Source organism: Sycon ciliatum, chromosome 2 (assembly GCF_964019385.1).
Source record: "Sycon ciliatum chromosome 2, ocSycCili1.1, whole genome shotgun sequence".
NCBI lineage: Eukaryota > Metazoa > Porifera > Calcarea > Leucosolenida > Sycettidae > Sycon > Sycon ciliatum.
The window spans coordinates 31,831,160-31,854,058 of record NC_088644.1 but is presented as its reverse complement, the minus strand read 5'-3'; the positions used below and the strand labels follow the sequence as shown (position 1 = coordinate 31,854,058).

The following is a 22,899-nucleotide window of genomic DNA, read 5'->3' as shown; positions in this document are numbered from 1 at the left end:
TACGGGTAACGTAAGCTCTCTTGATCTTCGCTTGTACTGTCATGTACACGTACCGTACTTGTAGTTGTAGGTACAAAAAGGTGCAGGTGACCTCACGGCTCACGCATACAAAGATTTTTAAAGTCCATGTTGGGCCACGTGCACTTCATGAGCCTTCGAAAGCTTCCACGTACTGTGGTACGTGAAATCAGAGCCTGGGCAGGATGATCGACACTGTGCTACAGCGCCTCAATTGTGCGAGAGAAAACAAACAGACCAGCAAGCACAGATCATGAACTGGTACACAACATTGACAAAGCACAAACCGCACAGCAAAGTTACAGGGCATAGCCGAGCGTTTTGTTGCCAATGAATTGCTTGAGAAGGGAGCAGTATTCCTTGTAACATTGCATGAAGTATACGAGAACGCAGAGTCAGAACCAGGCGTAACAAGGCAAGACGGCTACTGTACAGGGGACAGGCTTGACGATCACTTGCATACTCGCAATTTGGTACAACCAGGAAATTAGGCATCACGTCATACCGAAGTGGCTTCGACACGCTACATTGCATTCATAGCTGTACGGTGAACCTGTTACACGAGCTTCTGTGAAACAGACAGCATGCCAATGACCTGCAAGCACCAACAAACGCAGCCGGTAAAACAAACGCTACATAACTGCCCAACTTGTAAATGCTGATGAGAAGCAAGAATGTGCTTGATGTTGGAAGTTATGCTCGCATAATTATTCAAAAACATGCATGGAAAAACAACAATGACATTGTTCACGAATACAACAGATACATCATACAGGGAGAGTAAGTAATCCTTCCTCCGTTTTGTATACGCGCACGCGCGCGCGCGTGGTAGACGAGAGAGCTTGGAAGCTCAGGGCCCTGCGCTATGCTTTGTTGCCTAGCTCATCGTGCATGTTGTTAGAACGGATGGAAATGTTTTTTTCCTTTGATTAGCTACATCATTGTATTGCAAAAACGTTTCAATGAGTTACTGAAGTAGCGTCTTCTGCATAGCTATGGGACCGGCGCTGACTCTGCCGATCATGGCGTTCTGGAGTCGACGGGATGTCTGTCCTGACGTTTCCTGGGACCGGCGCTGACTTTGCCGATCACGGGCGTTCTTCTTCTTATTATTATACTGACGGCAGCTAACATCCATTCTGATTGCATTTACTCGTCTCCCTACTTCGTTTTTTTCAGAAAATCTCCCCATACAGCAGGGAGTCGTTTACATAATATGACTCCCTGCTATAGTTCTACATGACTGTATATACGTTATAATTATTATGCTATCGGCCTACATGGGATTCCCTGGCTGGTCGACAGGCGGCCCAGCCAGCCTGCTAGTGGGATCTCGGCCTCGCACACAATCCACACAAAATGTTACTGCACTGAATGCATTCCCCCGATACACTTCGCATATACTCATTCTCTTGATGGTACGGGACAGGTACGGGATAGCGCCAGGCATATCGATGGCACAAACAAAAAAATAGTGTGCCAGCTGTCTTTGCTGGTACGGTACAGTACGGGACAGATACGGGATAGCGCCAGGCGTGACACAAACAAACAAACAAACACCAAATTAAAGCTGTGTGGACCCTGGCTAGCGCCAGACGTTACTGAAGTAACGTCTTCTGCATAGCTACGGGAATAAATCCGTTTGGCATGACTTTCGATCGAGGTTGCGTTCACCGTAGAGATAGGTGAACTCGAAGCCAACACCTCTCACTTTCGCTCTACTGCCCCTTTGGGGCCAATGCGATCCTTGTGTCAAGTTGTGGTAGTGGCTCAACAGAACAGGACAGGTGTGTGTGTGTGCGCGTGCGCGCATGTGTGTGTGTGTGCGTGTGTGTATGTGTAAGTGTGGTTTTCTGAACTTTTCTCACAATCGTATAAGTTTCATTTTTTCGTGAAAAACCAGCTACACTGTGACCGGTACAATCGCATGTCGTTTACTAGTATCTGGCGGTCAGTCACATGGCATGTCGGGTATCCAACAGCACCGCACTGACAGCTTATAGACCTTATATTTAGTATTTATAGTCTACTTCAAGTAAATGTAGACAGTCAGCATCATGAAAGTTGCCATTACGTAGAGTTAAATACAAGCCAGTCTCTAGAGATGAGCACGACTGTCTCAGGGTAATACTAGTGATAATACAGGTACTTCGAAGTACTGTCTTTTTGATCTGTTAACACAAGATGGCTTTGTAGCTTCAGTCGTCCAGAATACTCATTTTATTCCGCGGTTGCCGCATAATTGACACGCAACTGTACTTGTGCAAGTCTCCAAACGCTACGTAATTGGCCGACATTTACTTGTCCACGGTGATGAGAAGCACGGCTCCTAATTTTTAAATCATGAAAGGATTACATACGCAGGTACATCCACACAATGTGCACTATCCTGAAGTCGTGCGCAAATATTCAAAATCATTCACCGAACACAGAGAGGCGCACATACCGTAAAGTACCGCGAGAGCGCCCCACCTTGATTTTGCCGCGACAGATTTTACAGCCAGGGAAAGGAAAATCGTATGGCAGAGTGCAACGAAGTTCGTACGGCGTGAGCAACTTAGTGTACTAAGGTCACACTAAGCAGGTTTTATGTGAAGCTCGTGTCCGCTCCAAGGTACGGATTGTCTGCAGAACGTGCAAATATGTGTACAAAATTCGTGTCGTATAACCTACAGACAGGAGACCACCTCCACAATACGACCCCGAAAGGACGAGATGGTTGGGCGCTCTGGCGGTACTTTACGGTACATGTAAATATGAAGGAACCACATGCGCCAGCAAGGAGATTAGTCATTACTTTACTTATGAGTGATGGATAGAAGTTTCCTTTCAGCTGACCATTACCACTCATGAAAGCAATAGTGAGTGCTGTTGTTCTGATTCACAGGTATATATTCGGCCTTAGCGCAATGTGTTTTCGAAGCTAGGCACACGATTTGCATGAGGAATCATGCAAAGATGTGGCATAAGGCCCTACAAACATGACCTAGGTAAAGGGATGCCATTATTTGCATTTGCAGTACTTTGGCATAGGATAATTTGTGGATGATTGTGTTGATCAATTTCACATAATTTCACGACAGGTCATAGTTTATTTAGTGGGGTTTGTGGGCCAAGGATCTACGACCATCTCTTTTGCATTTCGAACAAGTAGACACTTTCAACAATTCCATACAAAAATGCCTTCAGTGCAAAACATACCGTTCGGACACACCAGGCAGTCCTTTCCAGCCTTGATTTTCAAGTGCAGATGTATCCACGATGACCTTCGAGTGAACTGCGGCTTGGAACACTTTGAATACGAACCACACACTCAAACTAACTAGACCACCGCATAGCTAGTGTATTCACGGAGCCAAAGAAGTCTCCTTCTGCCCCCACAGGGTCTTGGTTAGTTCTCTAGAAGGGACGAGAGCCATACCTAAATTCAATAAATTCTCCAATTCCAAAGCCTCAAATGAAGGCGTCTTGGTGACTTCGTTTCCCGCGGTTGCAAATAAAATCAGCCCTTGAGTAGACCCAGGTGCTCGAAGTCCGTACACTTTTACAGTGTGTGTTTGCTGAGCTGAAACTCACACTAGCAATGATCACTTGCCAGAATCCTGCTCGTGGATGGAAGGTATCTTGTCCAAGTTTGTTCTGAGGCCAGGCTCGATTGAACCAGGCCATCTTTCGATCCGATCTGTTTCTCTGGAGTTCGCTGATTTTTCATATCAAATTTTGGTGTCGCAGAGGGTACTCTAAGTCCGTACTGATCAGAGGTGACTCGAAATACACACATATTTCTGCTAATTGCTAACTTGCAATCCCTCGGTTACGACGAAAGCACCGAAGGGATATGTTTGGCATGTGCCTCCACCAGTATTTCTTGCAAAAGCGTAGTTTGTTGCCGAAATGCAAGCTGTTTTTAGTCGGCTCAGAGAAGAAGCAGCTGCGCTGTGAAAACCGCGGGAAAACAGTGGTGGAGATGCCAGGAGTACCGGAGTGTCAACCTTTCTGCAAGGATTGGTGGTTCTCTGTAAATTCTTCTCCTCTGGCCATTGTCAGCTCTAAGCTGGCTCGTGATGATTGAGTGAAGGTCTGTTTGACGCTGTGTCCGTTCGAAATCGGTCTTGGCAAAGTTGATTTTTGCATGAAATGTAACCCAATTTGTATTTCGTATGGACACTCGAAAACCCACTCGCGTTTTTTTTTTTTTTTTTTTTTTTACAACTGCCAAGCCTCTTATACGGGCAAAATAAACACAATTACGAGTGCAACCTCAACAGCACCGGCAGAAAAACGAGCAAAAATGGCTGTGAAGACAGTCGAGAGAGCAAAAATTAATGGCTGTGAAAACAGTCGAGAGAGCAAAAAAAGGCTGAGAGCTCGCGTGGTATGGGACTTCTGCTTATCGTAGATCCCTGAAAATTGGTACGCGAGGAGAACATACCACACTGTCCCCTCCATAAAATATTTGAGTCGAATACAATAAGGGGCCGTCCGGGGTTACCGATTGTTTTTACAAAACGAAAAGTTTTCGTATTTTTCAGCCCCCACCCACCCACCCACCTTTTCTGTAGGTAAAACGAATTCCAATAAAATATTGATGTCAATTTTCGACACCCAGAAGTAACTGGGCATTCTCCATCAGCATTCATAGTCCATCAGCCAGTGGTGCCAAAGTGAGTCCCCTGTTGCACTTACAAATCGAACACCTGGAACTGACATCAATCGACAGCAAAAGCATCACTGAATCCGACCTGCCTACTTTCCCTGGCGAAACTCTTGCACTCCTTTTGCAGTGCGCCTTGGAAGTTCGACAAATTTCTTCTTCTTCATCAGCCATTACGAGGTTTTCCATCCGTTTTATCATGACATCCAATGCGTCTTCAGTGAAAAACGTGGAGTGTTGTCAACGTTTGGTGTGGTTTTCCGTGGCGATCGACCTAAAATCGCGAAATAAATCGCCGTCGATTTGAGCAGAGGTGAGTTGGCTTGGAGCACGTACAGATTCAAAAAATATGTGTACATGCGCACCGGGAAGAAGATGAAGATGCTCACCATTTTCAAATAACTAATTCAAAAAACTACATGACTATTGTACTGCAATTGTTGTAGTTACTTGTTTGCAACCACAATGGTATCAAGTAGATAATGAAGCGAGGTACAGAGGGATTGATGGCTGATCAAAGCCCAAGGGACCAGCCCGAGGGCTTTGATCAGTCATCAAGCCCGACTGTACCTCGCTTGAATATGCTTCAGACGATCCCCAACAATTTTTTTGATTTTGAATTCAATCGCTTTCTTCTTTGGGTGATCTCGAGTGTGGTAGATAGTACTTCGAAGTAGTACAACTGTAACTGTACTACTACCTGGTTGCAACATGTTCAAAGCAGCCTTGCCTTTATTTCAACTGTTTGCTGTCAGCATCCAGATCAGAGCCATGCGTTTGCTAGTTGGTCGTAATGGAGAAGAGAACTGCAGGGCATTCACTCGATGTACAACATCCATCGTCGCAGATTCCTTACTTTTAGCTCTCCACGTTCCTTATTTTTCCAGGGATCAGGACCTTCCCGGGGTGATTCCATTCAGGGTGGAAGCGTAGATCACTTTTGCCAAACAGTAAAAACTACGCTTCAAACCTGCTTGACACGACTCGGGGTGCATACTTCGGAAACCCGAAGGTGGATGATGTTCAATACTAGCTCATTGTAATCTTCCTGAAGGTATGTATTCGGATGCTCAATTAAATAGAACAGTGAAAGAGATGTGTAATGGAACAACACTCTACAAGTAGGCGAACAACAATTTTATTGTAATTTGAATCCAGGCACACGTGTAATACGGAAACTGCAATGGTTTACACTGCAAAATCTTCTCGATTTGCAAGATGTTTCCCGTAATTCACAAAAATCTGAAAGTTCATTCCTGAAACGCGCATGGCACTGATTGGAGATTGGGTTTAGGTCACAACAATGGCTGTCGATGAAATGCCAAAAATGGTCACTTTGTCGGCTTCCCCCTGCAGAGCGTGCAAGTCGTTTACTCTTTTTATTTGCGGATTCGGTGTACATTGAGGCCAAAATCAAGTATTCGATTTCTAAGTGCAACAGGGTGCTTGAATTTGACGACTTCTGAGTTCTTGGCTGATGGACTATCATAATTATTTTCAAAACGAAACTCCGTCAAACCCACCACGGCCACCCACAAACGAAAACATTTCGTTTTGAAAATATTATTGGTAACCTTGGACGGCCCCAAAGGCCTCATTTACACGACAACGATTGAAAAACGTTTTTCAATCGTTTTCGAAAACGTTTTTGCTGTTTACACGAAAACGATAATCGTGTACACTGGAACACTTTTTTCGGCGCGCCATGGTCACGTGCAAAAAGTTGGCCTGGTGCAGGCTGGCGGCGGCATGTTTTGAGTACAAGGCTCGTACTAGAAAAACGTTTTTGCCGTTTACACGAGAACGAAACGGAACGAAAACAATTGAAAAACACTTTGAGGCCGTTTTTCGTTTGAAACGTTTTTGAAACGTTTTTCAGCGTTGTCGTGTAAACGCTCTTATCAAAATCTGTGGAAGCGTATTCTTTTGAAAACGTTTTTGACAAAAACGTTTTTCAATCGTTGTCGTGTAAACGAGGCCTAAGGGGCCGTCCAAGGTTACCAATCATATTTTCAAAACGAAATGTTTTCGTTTGTGGGTGGGTGGGTTTGATGGAGTTTCGTTTGAAAATAATTATTGAATGCTGATGGAGAATGCCCAGTTACTTCTGGGTGTCGAAAATTGACATCAATATTTTATTGGAATTCGTTTTACCTGCAGAAAAGGTGGGTGGGTGGGTGGGGGCTGAAAAAAACTAAAACTTTTCGTTTTGTAAAAACAATCGGTAAGGGCCTGGTCAGACTGCGGCAACTTTTGGTTGCCTGACGAAAAATGAACAGCGTCCAGAATTTGAATCGCGATCACACTACACATGTGGGGAGAATGAAAATTCAAACTTCATTTCGAGCGTCAAGTGGTAATCTCCACGAACGACGTCAAATTCCTTCACCTTGGGATCGCCAACACCTTCAGTGCAATCCTTGCAACCATCCTTATGAGTTTTGTTGTTGTCCGTGGCCAATTAGCTCCTCGATATCGAGATGAAAAAAATCAGTGATTATCAGCGTCAATGGCGTATCAGCGTCAAATCCTGTTTGGAGCGGAAAAGCGTGGCCCGTTCTTGCTTTTTTTTTGGAGCGTCAACTCTCGCTTTTGCCGCTCTGGCGGCAAGTTACTATGGAGATTCGGATTATAATCCTAGGATTATTTCGATTTTGCCGCAGTCTGACCAGGCCCTAACCCCGGACGGCCCCTAACAAGTAACAGAACATGAAATTATGGGCGTACGAACTTAGGATACCATGTACGGACTTCGAGCACCTGGGTCTACCCCTTGGCGCACGGACTGCGAGTGCGAGTACGAGTCGTACTTTCTGTTTTGTCGAGTAGCCATAAAAGTGATAAAACAGAAAAAATCAAAAAGAAAAGGCGGAACAAACTTGCTGCGCGACACGCGAAAGCCATGAAACCAGTACTCGTACAAACCCAAATATGGTATATGGTCCTCATCGGGTACGGTGCACGAGGTGCAACCTGTTCAAGCATCAAAATCCCGCAGAGCTCTAGAGCTGAACTGAAGCAGTGAAGGGACCTTCCAAAACTGGCAACGGCTTTGTTGGTGTTTTTCGTCTTTTATGCAGTCTTCTCCCTTTTCTACTCCACAGCAGATTATTAATTTTAGAACTGTTATTGTTCATGAGTAGCATAAGTGGCAGCTTCCGGGACCGTAGCACTGTGAGCCATTGTCACTTTGTGTGGCATCAGTCGCTTTCTATTTTGGTGAGGAGTGCAGTGTCCCAGGAAATCTCTGGCTTTGGGGGAATCGATACTATCGGAGGGCCTTGTGCAGCACTATGCTCAGGGTACATATGTAGCTTGTTGAAAAATTAATATCTGCTTGTACAGTGGCCTCCTCTTGGTAGTGTGCGCGGAAGAGCACATGTACCCGCAGCTGGGCCAACAACTGTCCGCATTGGCCACTGTGCAATGAAGGTCTCGTCACTCCTCCATATCTGTTTGTTAGCTGGACTTTTCATATTCGCCTCAGGCAAAAATGTCGTCCAAACCTACACTGTGAAAGTTGGTAGCAACATTACTCTGGTATGCAAAGATCAGATGCGTAATGTTTGGATGAGATGGGACACGGACACGACACTAACAACACCAGCAATCCCAGGAACCCTTGGCAGCACGTACACAATAAGGAATGCATCGCTATCAGATGGTGGTTGTTACCTCTGCTCCAGCAAGAACAGGAACAAGTTCTTCGTTTCTCTTCAAGTACTAGCAAGAGGTAAATAATTATTGCTGTGTCATTGCCATTGTGCTTATCTGTGCTCCACGTGCAATTAGTGTACATGTGCTTGCATCCTAACACAACTGCACTAGCACAGTAAAGAGATGGTAGCAATATGTGTGTGTGTGTGTGTGTGTGTGTGTGTGTGTGTGTGTGTGTGTGTGTGTGTGTGTGTGTGTGTGTGTGTGTGTGTGTGTCCCATATGGTGCAGTGGTATGTGCAGCGATTTCCAATCGATAGGTGGCGGGTTCGATTCCCGACGATTATGGTCACACACGTCTTTCTTCTCTTTCATTCTCCTGGGTCGTTACCAACAGCCAGTGCATGCCGGAGTATGTGGTGTGATGTGTGTGCTGGAAAAAAATTAAAAAAGACCAAAAAGTAGGGATTCACTGGCCAGAAAAAGCCACTTCATTTGCTGGGTGGTGTAGACCAGGCTGAATAGTGGCGGCCAATTCTTCAGCCTTGCAAGCTGTTGAATGGTGCAATCCCAGCACAAGCTGCTATGGCTTCTGCTGTAGCATCGCTATCATCGCCTCCGGTGATGGGCGTCCAATGGTCCAATGGTGTGTGTGTGTGTGTGTGTGTGTGTGTGTGTGTGTGTGTGTGTGTGTGTGTGTGTGCTTCGACGCAAAGAAAAAGAATCGGCGTCCGAACTCCAAATGAAACCTAACATTATCACTCTTGTCAGCACCGTTGCCGCTTGACAAGAGTTTGTTTTCGGAAGCAAACACTAGCTTTGAAGCGAGTGACGCCTTCTGGATGAAAATTGAAGAGTTTCCAACGAATTGCTCAGGGTACGCGACTTGAACAATGCAGCGGTTGACAACGGTCCAGCCGCCGCCAACTATAGTTACGGAAACGTTTTGCCACTAGAGTTTCTAAACTAAAACATGTCAGTGTCGAAACGTTAAGGCCGATTCATACTTCATTTCGCGTACGGGAAACCAGACCCTGTGATTTGAAAATACTGTAGAGGCAGAAAATTTCGTCCAAATCCTAAGAAAGGGAGTTCGTCCGGTTGAAAATTTCGTCCATGGATCATAATAGTGTATAGAAAAGCTGGACAAATCGACATTGGTTCGGCAACTAATTTAGTCCAAAAGTTCCTTGGACGAAAAAGACGAAATTAAATTCCAGACAAATATTTCTGCTTATACAGTAGGTGGCGAGTGATCTATCGCTCTCCTCGCCTGTGTCAGGCGAGCTGTAGGAGAGTGATCCAAAAATTCTCACTCCAACAACACAGCACATTATTGATACTTCCTCCGCCCAGGCAAATTTTTCGCTTACCTCCCTCAGCCCAATGACAGGTGTCTGACAGCTATTTTTACATCTTGTGCACTTCACCATCACTCAAATCTGCTGGTTCGGGCGTATCAGTTCCAAACAAGTCGGCAAAGTCGGCAAAGAGAAAAGAAACACCTAGAGTAGAGCGCGTTGAAGGTGAGTGAACTGGTAAAAAAGAAACACGAAGTCAATCACTGGTGGGTGGTAGGTGCTGCTGAGTACCACTGGAGTAGAGCGCCAGAGGTGTCCTGTTGCGAAAAGCCAGCGTGTTTTATTGCATCCGGCACAAGATGTGTGTACGGTAAAAACGCATGTGAGCTTGATGCTGAGAAAGCCACTCAGCGACGCTCGTCCTCATACTTCAAAAATGAACCAGAACCACCATGCAAATCACGGGGAAAGAAAGGCTTCGATGACAGGGTTGTCACTCACCCAGCTCATTCGCCTGATGTCAACGTGAAGGATCCAGCAAAGCAACGCTAAGCTTGTCCGCTTCCCGCTGGTAAGAAATACGACCGATCGTACTCATGAAGGAGGTGAAGCGCTTGGGAAAGTGTCGATACGAAATATGTGCGCTTCTGGAAAGTGCGAAGTACTACCCGACAACAAGTGCTGCATCGGCTGATGACAAAGGACAACTTCTACATTTTTCAACCTGGATAGTTTCTCTTGATGTTGAACGACTCCTCAACTCATTCTGAGTCGTTATAAGCCATTCTGAGAACCTTGAATGTATCAGTAAAAAGTGTAAAGATAAGCGAAAATTTTGCTTGGGCGGAGGAAGTATTAGTTTTTTCGAGAAAAAATTCTGGATGCATCAGTGACTAGTGCAACTCACCTCGAAATGAATCGTCGATGGCTGTCTTCAAATTGTTCGCAGTCGCATCGCCGTGATCGTCTACATTCATCAGGGCTAGGGTGAAGAAAACCGGCTCGCATTCCTTTACAACACGAACAAGCATGAGTTCCTTCTCGCTTCTGGTTTTGCGGGCCTGCGATCCATCGCTCAACACAGAAAATGCAGTTGATGAAGAGATGATACTTGCGATCTTCTTCTGCATAGTGGCAGACAACAAACGGACGAATTCTCTTGCTTTATGCGATGAGTCACAGCCCTTGATGAGCTTCACCCCGTTTGCTTTCTGAATTTCTACCACGGGCACAGTTCCTGCGCACGGATCGATGAGTGCACTTGACACCATAGACTCAAAGTAGAGTTGCGCTGCACTCCGAAAAGCTTACATGCGCATGCATGCAAGCCAAAAATAGTTTCAGGCGCACGACAAAAAGTGCACCAAAGAAAATAAGGCGCGCAAGAGCGATCGCTCGCCTCAAATCACAGGGTCTGGGAAACGCGTCGCGTTGTGAAAAAGTTGATGTGAGCTCAACTATTTCGTGTACGGGAAAGCCATCGCGCGACGGTCGTGCGATGACTTTCCCGTACACGAAATGAAGTATGAATCGGCCTTTACGCTTGACAAATAGAACTCCATGCAACAAATCCAACCCGATTGAGTCAACTCGAAACAAAGGACTGAAATGTCTGGCCGGCCAGAGCCAGGAGCAGGAAGGAAAGCCGTGGCATTGTGCCTGGCAAAACGCGAAGTGCGAGCACGTACATGCGTAGGATGCCTGTCCCCGGGGAAAATCGCGGGAAAAAATCGCAAAAAAACGCGGGGAAAAACGCGGCATAATATGGCATAATTTGAGGTGAATTTGCGGGAAATATGCGGTGAATATTATTGATATGTGGCAAGTTTGCAGTTGATATGAGGCAATTTTCAGTGAGTATGTAGTGAAATCAATCAGTTACAAGTCTCTGGTGTAAGCACTCGTCATATTTGAGTACAAAGCCGCCACGATGAGACGTTGCTGACCAAACAGTGCACTGTGTGTACGTGTAGTGCAACAAAAAAGTTCCAAAAACGCGAGAAAATCGCGGAAAACGCGGTCTTTTAAACAATCGCAAAAAACGCGGCCGCGTAATCGCGATTTTCCCCGGGGACAGGGATGCGCATATGCATGAATGTATGCAAAAAGAATAGGTCGGCGCTCAAAACATCGGTCGGTCGGGTTACCCAAAAACGGCCTAATACAACAGACTGTTGCAATCTCCCACAAGGTTGTTCCTTGGGTGCAAAAGATCATAATAATTATATTTCTACAACATGCCAGGTGTAATACATTGTGTCTTTCTGCTTGAAAAATGTGGGATTTGATCTTGTTCCTTCATGGATAATAATTATACTCTCATACCATGAGTACATAAAACCCAATGTGGGCAGCTATTGACTTTTCCTACATGGAAGTTTGTCACGGCGAAATTCCCGGATTAGATACTCTAATTTCAGAAATTTTAGGTGCTCAATATTTTCGGTATGAGGGCAAAAGGCCACGCTAGGTGAACAGAAGTGTTAGATACAGAGAAGCAGTTCCTATTGGATTATGTGTTTGTTCGGTGTATTGAAATTTTAGGTATGACACAGACGCACCAAAAGTACCGAAAATAAAAGTACACCGAAAATTTGTGAAATTACAGTAATAGTTCTAAAACAATAAAGTGCGAACGGTGAGGAGAAGAGGATGAGAGATTGTTAGATAATAGTTGGTGCAGATATGAGGTGAGCGGTGGCGTCATGCGCACCTGAGCTGCAGGTGTGCAGGGGGGGGGGGAGAGAGACTTGCTTGAATCCTGCTTGTACACACTGCATCACACGGTAATTGTGATCTAGGAATTGAGCCGTGAGTCGGTGACAACAACCTATTCCAGCTGCACACTCCGGGTTTCCTGTACTCTTGCTCATACTGAGGGTGTGGGTCAGCAGAGACTTACACCAGGGGTCTAACCAGGTATGTGTATACTAATGGATTATAAAGGCAGACTACTAGATTATGTTGTAACCAGGTATGTCATCAGTTGCATAGGCCCCGTTTCGCCTTGGAATGTCAGATTTTGTATTTTACGAACGCGGTCAATGTACTAACTCGAGGTGCTTTGTCGTACATGCCCGTGGGAATGTACATCTGTGAACATTAAACATTGGGAAGATTAGTAAAAAGAGCCGGGGGGGGGGGGGGATAACCGTCATGGAAGCCACGACAAGCGAATGCACAACTGCACGGTATTAGTATGACTGGCGGTATCTGTCCTGACCGTGCATTGCTGTCGAAAGTGGCGTGTCCGGTGGATTAGGATTTCCCGAATTCCTGCGCGGAGTCGCACTCTCTGCTTTGTGGCTCTTTGTGACTGTATTCTAGTTTGGCAGGTTCCCTCCCTGAGCTACCACCAATTGCCCTGTTCATGTGACGGTGGACACATGCTGGAGACTCTGGGCCTGGTTACAGTGGATATCTCCTTCCTTAAGAATTTTTCATTTTGTATCAAGCAGTAGGGAGCTAATGAGTACTTCTAAATTGATATAAAGCTTCGGTTGTGCAATTCTGTGCCAAGGCGGCAGCTTCCAACCTTTTGTATGGCACTTGTTTATTCTGCTGCAGCATCTGGCACAAGTTCGACAGCTTCACTGTGCCAGTTCCCGGCCACGACAACAAGCTCACCAGCGGTGTCCACAACAGCAAGTGTAGTATCAACGCTGCTGACTGTAGTAACAACATCCGCCAGCAGCACAGGCACGAATACACCAACCCAGCCCTCCACATCCAGTCCATCAGTCGGTTCTGGCCACGGCACAGACACGGATGCACCGACCCAGTCGTCCACGGGCGGTCCATCAGATAAATCTGGCAAACTAGGAGCGGTGATGACGACTGCAGCGACCGAAACCATGGACCGAGGCTCAGTGACAAATGCCTCCACTACGACACTGGCACATAATAGAAGTGTGTCGGCCCCACCAGTGTCAACTAGTGCACTTATGCCGGCCAATACCAGCACATTGACTAGTGTTACTGCTGCTGTCTCCAGTAGCGTCACCGTCATGCCCTCGCCAAGGAACACAGACCAAGGAACGGGGCCTACTACTCTGATCAGCAAAACCCTGGTCGTGTACATTGCTGCAGGAGGCGGTGCGCTGGTCATGCTGCTTGTGACCATTGTTGTCATTTGCAAGTGTACCAGGAAACCGGGAAGCAGGAAACGTGAGTACCGTATTCCCATGATGGCTTGTCCGTATGCATACCAGGGGAGCCAGTAGGGAGTTGTATGACTGGGGGTGAGGGCTGCTCCACGGCAAAAGAATGGGGGGAGGCGCATTTTAGAGCTCAGGACGAAAAGTGGTACGACCATGGTCGTATCACGTGTAGCGCCCCGTTGTGTTGGAGGTTGAGAGGACCTTTGCTTGAATTCGACACAAAGGCTTCTTTTCATTTAAAGAAGACCGTACGTTTGTCCTACAAAAAACGTAGTCCATGACGTACTTTGGCAGTACCTTGCTGATGCTAAACAGCTGCAATATTCCTGCTACCAAGAGTCCATAAACAAGAGTATGCAACTGTGATCTCTTTTCTATGGGCCAGATGCGCGGCGCGCTGCCTTCATCACATCATTCAGCTGCAGTCCGCGCACTGCGGAAAATCAAACACCGCACTTTCCCTCTGGTTTGAAATGAACTTTCGTACGGAGCTGGAGTTCACGCGCCAGAATTAATTCAGAGATCGCATAGGTACTGGAACGAAATGAGCAAAAACGGATGGGCTCGTATGAGAAATTGTGAGTTTGAATGCATGCTTTCAGAGCGTGATGAAGGCAAGTTACGTAATGAAGACACTGGGCCATAACCACAGTTGCATACTCTTGTTTATGCACCCTTGTTGCTACATGTAGTTTGTGAATACACAGGACTCAACTGCAAAGTGAACAGCCCGCACCCGCGTGTTTATTTTATTTTACCATCAAAAAGGCAAAACTAAAGGGGGTTTGTCAACTGACAACTGCTCTATTTAGTTGCTATTCACTCTTTAGATGAAAATTCTTTTTAATATTAATGATGTCGAAAAAATTATTAACGTTTCGGGCCAGTCACCCATCGTCAGAACAATGTACAAGGAGCGAACCTGGCCTTTTATAACGAAAGCAAGCGAGAGCATACCGGTATGTCCATGTACAAAACAAATGAAACACACAATAGCCGTATGCAATTGAGTGTCTGAATTTGCATGTACAACCGACAAGGAGAAGTGCGCTGAAAGAGTGGGTATGCAGCAGCTCAGCAGATAAAGCGCAGGAAATGTGCGTACGAAGGTGTATACCACGATCATTGTGTGTACAACCCTGTACAGACACAGCAAGATTTGGCAGTTTCACTGTGAGGGTGCTAGCGCCTTCAATGGCCATCCGCAGGATATACAGTCAGACCCCGCTTGTCCGGTCCTCTTTTATCCGGATCCATCGCCATCCGGAAGAAAATTGTTGGCTACCGATTTACAGCATTTGCCATGCATACACACAGTATGTGTGTTCGATTATCCGGTTCCCTCGCCTATCCGGATATTTTTGTGGAAAACGGATGTGTGCGGTTATGCGAGGTCTGACTGTATTGATCTCTGGACGACGCTCTCGAATCTCGATGGACTCCCCAATTTTTCTTCTGTTCATCCGTGTTTCCACGGCCAGTACTTGGGCCTCAATGAAAATCACATCTGTGCTCTTGATGGTTCTGTGCTGCTGGTGATCAGTAGCCATGTGTCTACCCCACGGTTTGTCGAGCATCCTGTGACGTGCTTCGTAGTGATGTTCCTCGAACCGGTCTCTTGCGACCCTGAGGGTCTCACCGACATACCGCTTCCGACACAGTGCACACTTCATCATATAGATAATGCCGGGGAATCACACATGCAGTTCGGCAAACCAGAGGAGCATGAGATGCAGGGGTTAGCGGTCTTCCTCGCCTCTGCTGTTCTCGGCGCCTCACTCGTTCTTGTGTCACGCTGCACTTCGATGGATTCAGCGCTTACTTCACGAGGGCATCTTTGAGGTTGAGAGTGTGTTCAGCAGACCCTGTGATTTGAGGCGAGCGATCGCTCTCGCGCGCCATCGCGCGCCTTATTTTCTTGGAAGGTGCACTTTTTGTCGCGCGCCTGAAACTATTTTTGGCTGCATGTACGCTTTTCGGAGTGCAGCGCAACTACTACTGTACTATGACTAGTACGAGTGTATGGTGTCAAGTGCACTCATCGATCCGTGCGCAGGCCAGAACTGTGCCCGCTCGCGCTGTTATGAAACAGACTAGACAGTGAGTTAGTCATGTGTAGTGACATGCACAGTACTGAGTAGGCAAGTTCACTGCACGTACACTGTGAGTGTGACACAGGCACTGCACTGGCGCGCCCAGCTAGCCTTGCATGACCTCGGGGCATTTCACACGTCTGGATGAATGATTGCGGCTTGAACTAGTCAGAGCTGTGCCGCGTAGATCTACCACCACTCATGAAACACTCCAGTTCAACGGGTTTTACGGACCCCTGCATGCAGCGCAGGGGTCCGTACAACCCTCTGAACTAGCGCCTGGCGGGTCCGAGTAGCAAGATAGACCGCAGTCTGACATAGACTAGTAGTTCTGGTAGTTCTGCTAGTGCATGCGTTGCAAGTAAATGCACCCAAATGGCGCTTTCGTCCTCTTACTCTTAGAATAAAAGGCCAATTGGTCAACTGGAGTTGATCATACCAGTTGTTTTCTTTCCTTGCGACATGATCCCTTGCTGGTGATCTCCTGCTGCTGCTAGCAGTAGAAATGTCGGTAATCATGCAGTTTAGGGTCCCAAATTATTTCGCACTTTCCCAGTGTTCAGTGTGCTGTCACACGCGTTTTCAGTGTACTTTCACATCATGAACTTTATTTTCATGAAAACCGAGGACAGATCAGACTGGGTTCTGCTGGTGAACACTGCGGAGCAGGGAGCCGAACGTGTTGTCTTCCGCGCGAACTCTCTGTCTCCACACGAACTCGCAGAGGTACGTCGGGAACAACTCTCGCGAGGTGCCGAAGTTGCGCTTCAGCTGGCGCTTGGCCCGCATCCAGATGTTTTCCACGTTGTTGGTGTGGATCGTTCGGTCGTCCGGATCAACAAAGTTGTCGTGGACGACGACATCGTGCTGGTATACGCCACCGTCGATGTTCCTGATCTGCGCGTATGCGGCCCAGGCGTCAGGGATGATGCGTGAGCCAGGCAGAATCCACAGGAAACAAAACTTTGACAAAGGAAACAAAACTTTCACACCAGAAAAGAAGAAGCATAGTGAAAGTACACTGAAAACGCGTGTGACAGTACACTGAACACTGGGAAAGTGCGAAATAATTTGGGACCCTAAACTGCATGATTACCGAAATGTCGAAAGGGAACAGTGTGCAGTTGTCCACTTTCCTCAGCTGGAAAGTAGATGAGGACATAGGCTTCAACTCGGTGAAGAAGGAAGGTAAAGAGCTGGTCGTGAAAGTGTGGTGCAAGTCGTGTGCGAAGTATTCTGACGTTATCCGGAGCGACTCTATGGCTGAGAGGTCAAGCGAAGGTCGATGCGTTGAGGTTTGTGGAGGGATCGGACTACGTGACGAAGCACGCTGTCACTCGACATTTGTCTGGACAGGTAAGTGGTCAATTCAATGTCGAAAGTAAAGTCGATCGGACTCGCGACCATTCTCCTTGTTTTCTTCGCTTGTTGTCATGTAGGCGCATAGCATCGGAGTGAGCCATGCGAAGCTATTGGGTGACACCGACAAATCATCGTCGACGTCTGCATCAGGGAGCAAGGCAACACAAGCGACTCAGCAGCCACGCATCCACACAGCTATTCTAGTCCAAGCGGAGGACGCATACGAAAAGCTCTTCCACACTGCATATTTAATGGCAGTTCACGGCCAACCGCTGTCATCTTTCAAGACAATGGTGGAAATTCAGAAAGCATCCAGAATTTTGATATCAATAATGTGCTGTGTTGTTGGAGTGAGAATTTTTGGATCACTCTCCTACAGCTCGCCTGACACAGGCGAGGAGAGCGATAGATCACTCGCCACCTATTTTCAAATCACAGGGTCTGGTTCAGACACAACATTGACCGGGAACCCCGAGCGCTCGACTAAATGCTTCGCCTTCCGCTGAATGTCTTCTGAGCGAAAGGGTAGCTTCAGTATAGCGGCATCTTTTTTCATATATGGCTTACCGTAGTGCCGCGCATATACGCCCATGGGCCTATATCCGGATATAAGCCCACCTCAGTTTATAGGCCCATGGGCTAATAAACAGACCCAAACACCATTACAGAACCGATAGTACAGCATGTCAGTGCAGACTACATAACCAGTCCCAGTACCTAGGGTAGGCGGAAAACCGCGCACTGACTTGTACTTTTTCGCGTGCCAGCTGCCTTCAAAATTCGAATATAGGCCCAGGGCTAAAAAACGAACCATTATTACTGATTTTTTTCCCGGAAAATGCATTATTTCGTATATTAGCCCATGGGCTTATATGCGCGGAACTACGGTACGTCGTTGGGCGGTGTGGCAACTTTTCTGAGCAAGCTCTTCGATCATTGCCTCGGGATAGTTGTTGCTTCGCAGCCATTTCTGCGTCATACCGAGACTCTCACAGGCTTGTGCCGGTGAGGACGAATTCTTTCGAGCTCTGACGAAGTCGCAAGAGACCGGTTCGAGGAACACCACTATGAAGCATATCACAGGATGCTCGACAAACCATGGGGTAAACACATGGCTACTGATCACCAGCAGCAAGGAGCCATCAAGAGCACAGATGTGATTTTCATTGAGGCCCAAGTACTGGCTGTGGAAACACGGATGAACAGAAGAAAAATTAGGGAGTCCATCGAGATTTGAGAGCGTCGTCGGGAGATCAATATCTCCTTCAGATGGCCATTGAAGGCGCTAGCACCCTCGCAGTGAAACTGCCAAGTCTTGCTGTGTCTGTACAGGGTTGTACACACAATGATCGTGGTACACACCTTCGTAAGCACATTTCCTGCGCTTTATCTGCTGAGCTGTTTCATACCCACTCTTTCAGCGCACTTCTCCTTGTCGATTGTACATGCAAATTCAGACACTCAATCGCATACGCCTATTGTGTGTTTCATTTGTTTTGTACATGGATATACATACGCTCTCGCTTGCTTTCGTTATAAAAGGCCAGGTTCGCTCCTTGTACATTGTTCTGACGATGGGTGACTGGCCCGAAACGTCAATAATTTTTCGACATTAATTTAGTATTAAAAAGAATTTTCATCTATTAAAAGAGTGAATAGCAACTAAATAGAGCGGTTGTCAGTTGACAAACCCCGTTTTGTTTACATTGCAGTTGCGTGATGTCCACCACTTTTTGAAAAAGGCAAAAGCCAATACAAAGCAGGGGGCGTTGGCCAGCCATGGCAAGAATACTGAAATCAACAAATTTTGGCCAGTGAGAAACTTTGGCCCATCTGGAAATGAAATCTTTGGAGGTTATAGGCCATTCACACGACGTGCAAACACGTGCACGCGTGTGACCAAGATAACACTTTCAAACCGTGATCCAGTTCACACGGTGCTGGGCAAACTTTGCAACCGTCAATGTATCCATAGTGACTTTTCCTGAAAATGCCGGGAAATTAAATTTTGAATTTTCCTTTGTCCAAGCACTGCATTTGCAGTACACACTTTCAACAACCGACACTTTTCCTTGCGTGAAAAGATAATCGCAAGCAAAAGGGCCTCAGCCAAGATAAACAATCAATTGCATGCGTGAGTCCAAGTTTATTGTATCCGAGTAAATATCCTTGGAAACAGTACGATAAAAGTGAGTTTGCACATCGTGTGAATGGCCTATTATCAAACTTTGGTCGATTGGGGTTTTCAAAAAGAGATCGATGTTGGATCTTGCGCTTTTCACGCCGACTTTAGGGTGCATTCTCGGAGAAATTTCTCCTCGAAGTCTAAGAAACTGGAATAACTTAGGAACGGGTCAAAGCAGCAGTGATCTTGAGTGACAGAAATGGAGTACGCACTGTGCATATAAACGTACGCACTGTGCATATAAACCCGTACTACTGTCTACAGCTATAGCAAAAAAGCGCTTATGATCCACTGCAGTAGTTCGCATGCGCTGACCCAAAAACCCAAAACCCATTTTTGATGTCGTCTTTGTCTGCCAAATTTGTGTCCATTTGTAATATGCTCAGGCGTAGCCATTACGCCTTCACCTGCAGCCCGAAAGCCAGCAGCTGTACTGCGCCAAGCAGGCTCAGAGTTTTCACCCAGCACGTCCACACGTAATCAGACCATGTCTGCAGAAGACTCGCCTATAAGCAATGCCTACATGGACCAGTCGATCCTGAAGCTTCAGTTCGACGGCGGCAACAGCATGCAAGCGCAGTCGCTTTCCGTCGATAGCGTCGGATTGGGCCCGTTGATGCGCACCGAGCGTACAAACACAATCGGCTCTGTGTACGCCACAACGGAACTGCTGCACAAGGATGAGACACTGTCCATGGACAATGCCAGCATGCTAATGGCCGACGACTCGTCCTACATCTACAACAATGACGACGAGAATGTGTACCACGCAATGGACACTACCAGCCTGCATCGTCGCCATAATACAATGGATACTGCCAGCTTGCATCGTCCTCATACTACCGACGACGAGAATGTGTATCATGCAATGGATACCACCAGCTTGCATCGTCACCATAATGCAATGGACACCACCAGCTTGCATCGTCACCATACTACCGACGACGAGAATGTGTATCACGCAATGGATACCGCCAGCTTGCATCGTCACCATACTACCGACGACGAGAATGTGTATCACGCAATGGATACTACCAGCGTGCACCGTCACCAAAATACCGCCGGGCTAGAGAGGAACACACCATCATCATCTGCACTGTCAACAGCCACATTTTGCCACGTACCTACAACTACACAACATCATCAGCAGCAGAAGCAGCACGCTGACACCAGAAGCCAGACGGGTTCCGAGTACGAGCCTTTGGAGACGACATATGCTGTGTTGCTAAGCAGTGACCCATGTTACGAGTTATTGCCCGGCCACCGGTCTCAGAATCAATCTTCCACCCGGCGTCCACGTTCGAAATCGCATGCTGGGCACATTGTGGCCAACAATTCAAAATACGTCGCATACAACAAGAACTCGAGTAAGCCGGCTTCAAGGGCTAGCCTTGCGATGGACCTTATGGTTCCCAATAGTCCATCGGCAGTCCCGCTGCAGGCGCCCGAAGTACCACCACATAATGACGTTAGCAGCTTTATGCCGCGACGATGTTCGCGGGCTAGTGGATCGAGCCTGATGGATTTGCAAGAAGAATCCATGCACCAGTCTAGTGACACGGGTGTACGACCTAGCCGCAACAGCAAAACCAGTGTTCACCAGTCTAGTGACACGGGTGCACGACCTAGCCGCAACAGCAAAGCCAGTGTTCTAGACATGCTGCCCACAGTTCTCTAACAACTCAAATCCTGTCTTTCATGGAGAATAATATCTCTGCTTTGCTGTCTCGTAACTCACGGCCCTGTATTTTTTTCTCCCTCATTCGCTCTTTTTCCCCAAATTTGAATACCGGTATTATGTTGTACACATCTTGAGTCAGTGGCGATTTACTTCGAAATAGCTGAATGTTTTTTAACGCTTTTTTAACGCTTTTTAATGTTTTAACGCTTTTTAACCATTACAATTCATTTATTATTTCATTTTTCCTTCTTCTACATAACTAAGAGGACATCTCAGGCCACTGGCCAAGTCTTTTGTTTTTAGATCTTATTTCTAGCAACTGCCTAACCATAATTATGTGACAGAGAAGAATCATAAGATTCTTACAGTACCCGGAAAGTCGCCATATAAGCACACAAGTACACAAGTACACCGTAGCTGTGTTATTGCAATATTGCTTCTCAGCCGGTCTGATCCTAATGTACACCTCCGTTATACTAAAATTAGTAAATTACAGAACACGTTATAGTCCTTCGAACTGGCAGCCTTGGAAAAGAGACATTGGCTGTGATGGAATCGACCTTGGCTGTGATGGAAGATGGAATCGACCTTATGCCATTTGTACAGATCCACGAAATCCCGTAGAATCCCGTAGACCCGGTAGGGTGTTCATTGTGTGCTATGCATGCGCATTTGACCTTTTTAGCGTCACTATTCAATGACCAGCAATCACTTTTCCAGCTTCTTCACTTTGGTTAGAATTAATGACTAGCTAGATCTTTGTCAGAAAAAGGTTTTCGTATGAAATGCCCTCAGGCCCCATTTCTTAGTGGAAATAACGTTAGCAGAAAACACAATAGGGTACTGCACATTCAACACCCTACCGGGTCTACGGGATTTCATGGATCTGTATAAATGGCAGAAGGTCCATTGTTCTCCTTCTTTCTCCATGCTCTCCCCTTTCTGGGGTGTTTTAACACCATGTGTGAGTGTGCATACATCTTCACAACACTCTTCAAACGGTCTCTGGGCTACACCAATCACTATTTAATATTATATAAAAAGAAAAAGAGATATTAATATTTGAAACTCGGGTATTGAGCCAATAATAAAAGTAGAAAGGAAAAGGACATATGGAAACGAGTTACTCTCCACCACTGTAACTAGATACTATATACAGTCAGAAAGTGCAACAACTAGGCACAAAACTGACAGAGTACTGAGACATTCGACGTCCTTCCAAGTTGGAAGGCTGTCGGTTAGCGCTACGGAGATGTGTTGAAGCTAGGTGTCAGGACGTCGAATGTCTCAGTACTCTGTCAGTTTTGTGCCTAGTTGTTGCACTTTCTGACTGTATATAGTATCTAGTTACAGTGGTGGAGAGTTACTCTTAACTTATTTCCATATGTCCTTTTCCTTTCTACTGATATTAATATTATTCGAATTTTCGGGCAAGGCCCATCTTCAGTCTTCGCATTTTGAGAAATGTGTGAGTGTGGACGTAATTTACAAGCAGGCACAGTTATGTGCCTCACTGCTCTGCACATTGCATGCACGATTCACAGGCACACTTATCAAGGAGTAGAGCCCATTGTGGTGGCTCACTGCTACCGTTGACTGCCCCAACAACAATATCCGCACGTACGTACCGGTGCTCTCGTAGACAACTTCCCGTAAGGCCGTCATCACACTACGTTCTCTGACTCTCATCTACATCTCCGGTGAAAAATCCAAAACGTGTGGTCGTGTCATCAAACGGGCACAGTTCTTGACCCGTCCACACAGTCACATTTTGTATTTTGGGAGAAAT

At 46.4% G+C, this 22,899-nt stretch overlaps 1 protein-coding gene across 1 annotated transcript; it reads left to right on the top strand.

Moving 5' to 3' along the window:
• Positions 1–7,714: 7,714 nt before the first annotated feature.
• Positions 7,715–21,460, top strand: LOC135809706 (mucin-2-like). Its single transcript, XM_065323120.1, has 3 exons — positions 7,715–8,405; positions 13,197–13,796; positions 19,816–21,460. The coding sequence occupies exons 1-3, from the start codon at positions 8,099–8,101 to the stop codon at positions 21,105–21,107; spliced, it is 2,199 nt and encodes a 732-aa protein (XP_065179192.1). The 5' UTR covers positions 7,715–8,098; the 3' UTR covers positions 21,108–21,460.
• Positions 21,461–22,899: the final 1,439 nt, after the last annotated feature.

Excerpts from the sequence above, each read along its gene's own strand:
- LOC135809706 (XM_065323120.1), top strand. The coding sequence starts at position 8,099 with ATGAAGGTCTCGTCACTCCTCCATATCTGTTTGTTAGCTGGACTTTTC. Across the intron at positions 8,406-13,196 it reads TCTTCAAGTACTAGCAAGAG|CATCTGGCACAAGTTCGACA; the intron begins GTAAATAATTAT and ends ATTCTGCTGCAG. Across the intron at positions 13,797-19,815 it reads GAAACCGGGAAGCAGGAAAC|GCGTAGCCATTACGCCTTCA; the intron begins GTGAGTACCGTA and ends TAATATGCTCAG.